The sequence below is a fragment of the Halyomorpha halys genome, unplaced genomic scaffold, assembly GCF_000696795.3.
Source record: "Halyomorpha halys isolate HHAL.00 unplaced genomic scaffold, Hhal_1.1 Scaffold120.1, whole genome shotgun sequence".
In the NCBI taxonomy this organism is placed as follows: Eukaryota; Metazoa; Arthropoda; class Insecta; order Hemiptera; family Pentatomidae; genus Halyomorpha; species Halyomorpha halys.
The window spans coordinates 136643-139054 of NW_027108251.1; the positions used below are offsets into that span (position 1 = coordinate 136643).

The following is a 2412-nucleotide window of genomic DNA, read 5'->3' on the forward strand; positions in this document are numbered from 1 at the left end:
GGTGTTATAATTAATAGGGTCCTTAATACAGTAATGCAGTTAAAAAAACTCCAAACATTGATTGTATTTAGTGGCATACGTGGCTGACGATAATATTGTGTCATGGATTAATAAAATGTATTTAACTGTGCTAAATATATCATTAAAAATTGGCTAAATATGAAATCTTATACATTATATCATGCTTATTTAAACTAAAAGAAAAAAATATTAAAAAAAAAGTTTTTTTTGAGTGGTTTTCCAGGGGTGCCTCCGCGGTCAAAGTGTTATGGCTAGAGGTGAACATTGTAATTTACACTGTAAACTTTGGTTGAAGGACATAATTTACACATGTGCTATGACTAGTATGGAGGATGAAAACATACTACATTAAGTAAGCAGGTGTTCTATTATAGTTCATATAAAAAAATTCCTATAATGGGTGAATATATATTGGCATAAAAAATTATAAATATTGGAATAAGTTCTTCTTCTATTTGAAATGTGCTTTGAACTATAGACAATAGTTCTTTTCTTAGTTGAAACTTTTTTAGTAAAAAAAAAAAAAAGTTTTAACAAATAGTGACTGTGATAAATGAATTTTAATTATGGTTTTTAATGTGAATATTGACTAATTAGAAATTGTTGTTTTGACCTGAGTAGTATAGCCTGCATGAAGTTGAGTTTTAAAATCATTTAGTTCCAAAATTGTATTAAGTAGATTGTCCCTGAGGATGGCCGGATTGGCCGAAACGTCAGACTTTTAAGAAAAATAAAACTTTCTTTTCTTCATTTATATCATTTAGTTTCTAATGCCGCTTTGTAATAGCAGTTTTAATTAACATGTACTAATATTAATTAAAACCAGCTGTAAACAACTATTATCTTTTCAATTTTCATTTTATTTTTATCTTTCAAAGAAGTTTTCATATGTTTTTTTTTATTCTGTTCTATCAAGGATTTTAACATTTATCATTTTCCTGTGTGTTTTTTTTTTTTTTATATTTTCTTCTATATTCTATATTATTCACTTTTATATTAAATATCGTTTTACATTGTTATTTTATTTTTTATCAATCATATTATATTGCCTGCTCACTTCTTCCTTTTTTCTCTCTCTTTCATCTATTATTTTATTTTTTATTGTCTCATCTATTTACAGGAATATTTAAATTTTCTATTTCTATTTCTTTTTTCGTTTTTATCCTTTACTAACACAGTATTTAAAGATCTGTAGAACCTAGCTTAATCTGGGCACAGTGTAAGGGAATCCCTTGGACAACCAGGCTGTGTTCCCACCATGTGTCCTTACCACTGTTTTTCGTTAACTTTGGGCCAGGACCAAACAAATCGGAAATATTTTAAAACAATAGGCTCCTATATTTGTGCATCCGATTTGGAGAGCTGAGGCAGAGCTTTAAATGGGGATCATCAGTTGTTTTTTTAATTAAAGATAAAATTCTGGATCTTTTCTTCTGTTTAGGCACACCTACAGTATAATCTTTATTCTATTGGTAAAGAATCAAGATTTTAGTGATCTCTTTACAGACTCATACTCGATACCCATTGGTAAGTAGGGACAAGAAAAATAATAAAAGTTTAATTCTTAAATAAAAACTTCAATAATAAAATGCAGATATTAAAAAAAAATTATAAAAATTTATTTTTACATATATTACAAAAATAGTCTTTCAATAAAACTTAATGGTAGCTTGGTTTGTAGTAGGATGGCTCTGGTTTCTTGTAGATTGGTTCAGGAGCTGGCTTGTACTTGCCTGGTTCCCTGTGAACCTCAGCTTGGAAGCCGGACTTTCCTTCGACTGAGTAGTGGACTTCCCTCAGGGAGCCATCGGGTTCGACCAGTCTGTACTCGCCCTGAGTGTGGTCTCCTTCCCGCTGCTCCTTCTGGCTCTTGATGTCTCCGGTGTGCTCGTCGTGGACGGAGTAATGGAACTCGTAGTGAGGAGGATCGTAGTACTGCTCTTCCTTGTACTCGGGTGTCTGCTGGTGGTAGCCTCCGTACTGGCAATGCACAGCCGAGATGGCAAGGGCCAAGACTACGAACTGAAAAATTCACAATGTGTAAGAGTTTTTTTGCAAGCTGTTAAAATACCTACATGTCATTTCAATTATTAAACTCTCTATCATGTAAGGTCTATTCACTAGTTAGTTCGAAACGCATTCTTGGAAATTTATCATTGGAAAATGAAATATATTCGGCAAAAGTATAAAACACGTGAAAGTATCAAAACTCAAAAACTCAAAAAAAAAAAAATACAAAATAAAATAAACTTTCATCGTATTGACATATTTTTTTTAAATATTGTCAAGTATCTTATGGCTACGATAAAAATTAACAATTAATAAATGCGCAAATAATTCACGCAATAATAGTTTGAATAAAATTACTCAAAATGACAATTTTCGACTCAT

General features: G+C 31.0%; 1 protein-coding gene across 1 annotated transcript in view; it reads right to left on the reverse strand.

Annotated features, from left to right (window-relative positions):
- Positions 1 to 1622: 1622 nt before the first annotated feature.
- Positions 1623 to 2412, reverse strand: part of LOC106678037 (cuticle protein 19) — a 1739-nt gene continuing 949 nt past the window's right edge. The window contains exon 2 of the mRNA XM_014416315.3: positions 1623 to 2043. Within this exon, the coding sequence (XP_014271801.2) occupies positions 1681 to 2043 (363 nt within the window). The 3' untranslated portion in view covers positions 1623 to 1680. The remainder of the gene's footprint in view (positions 2044 to 2412) is intronic.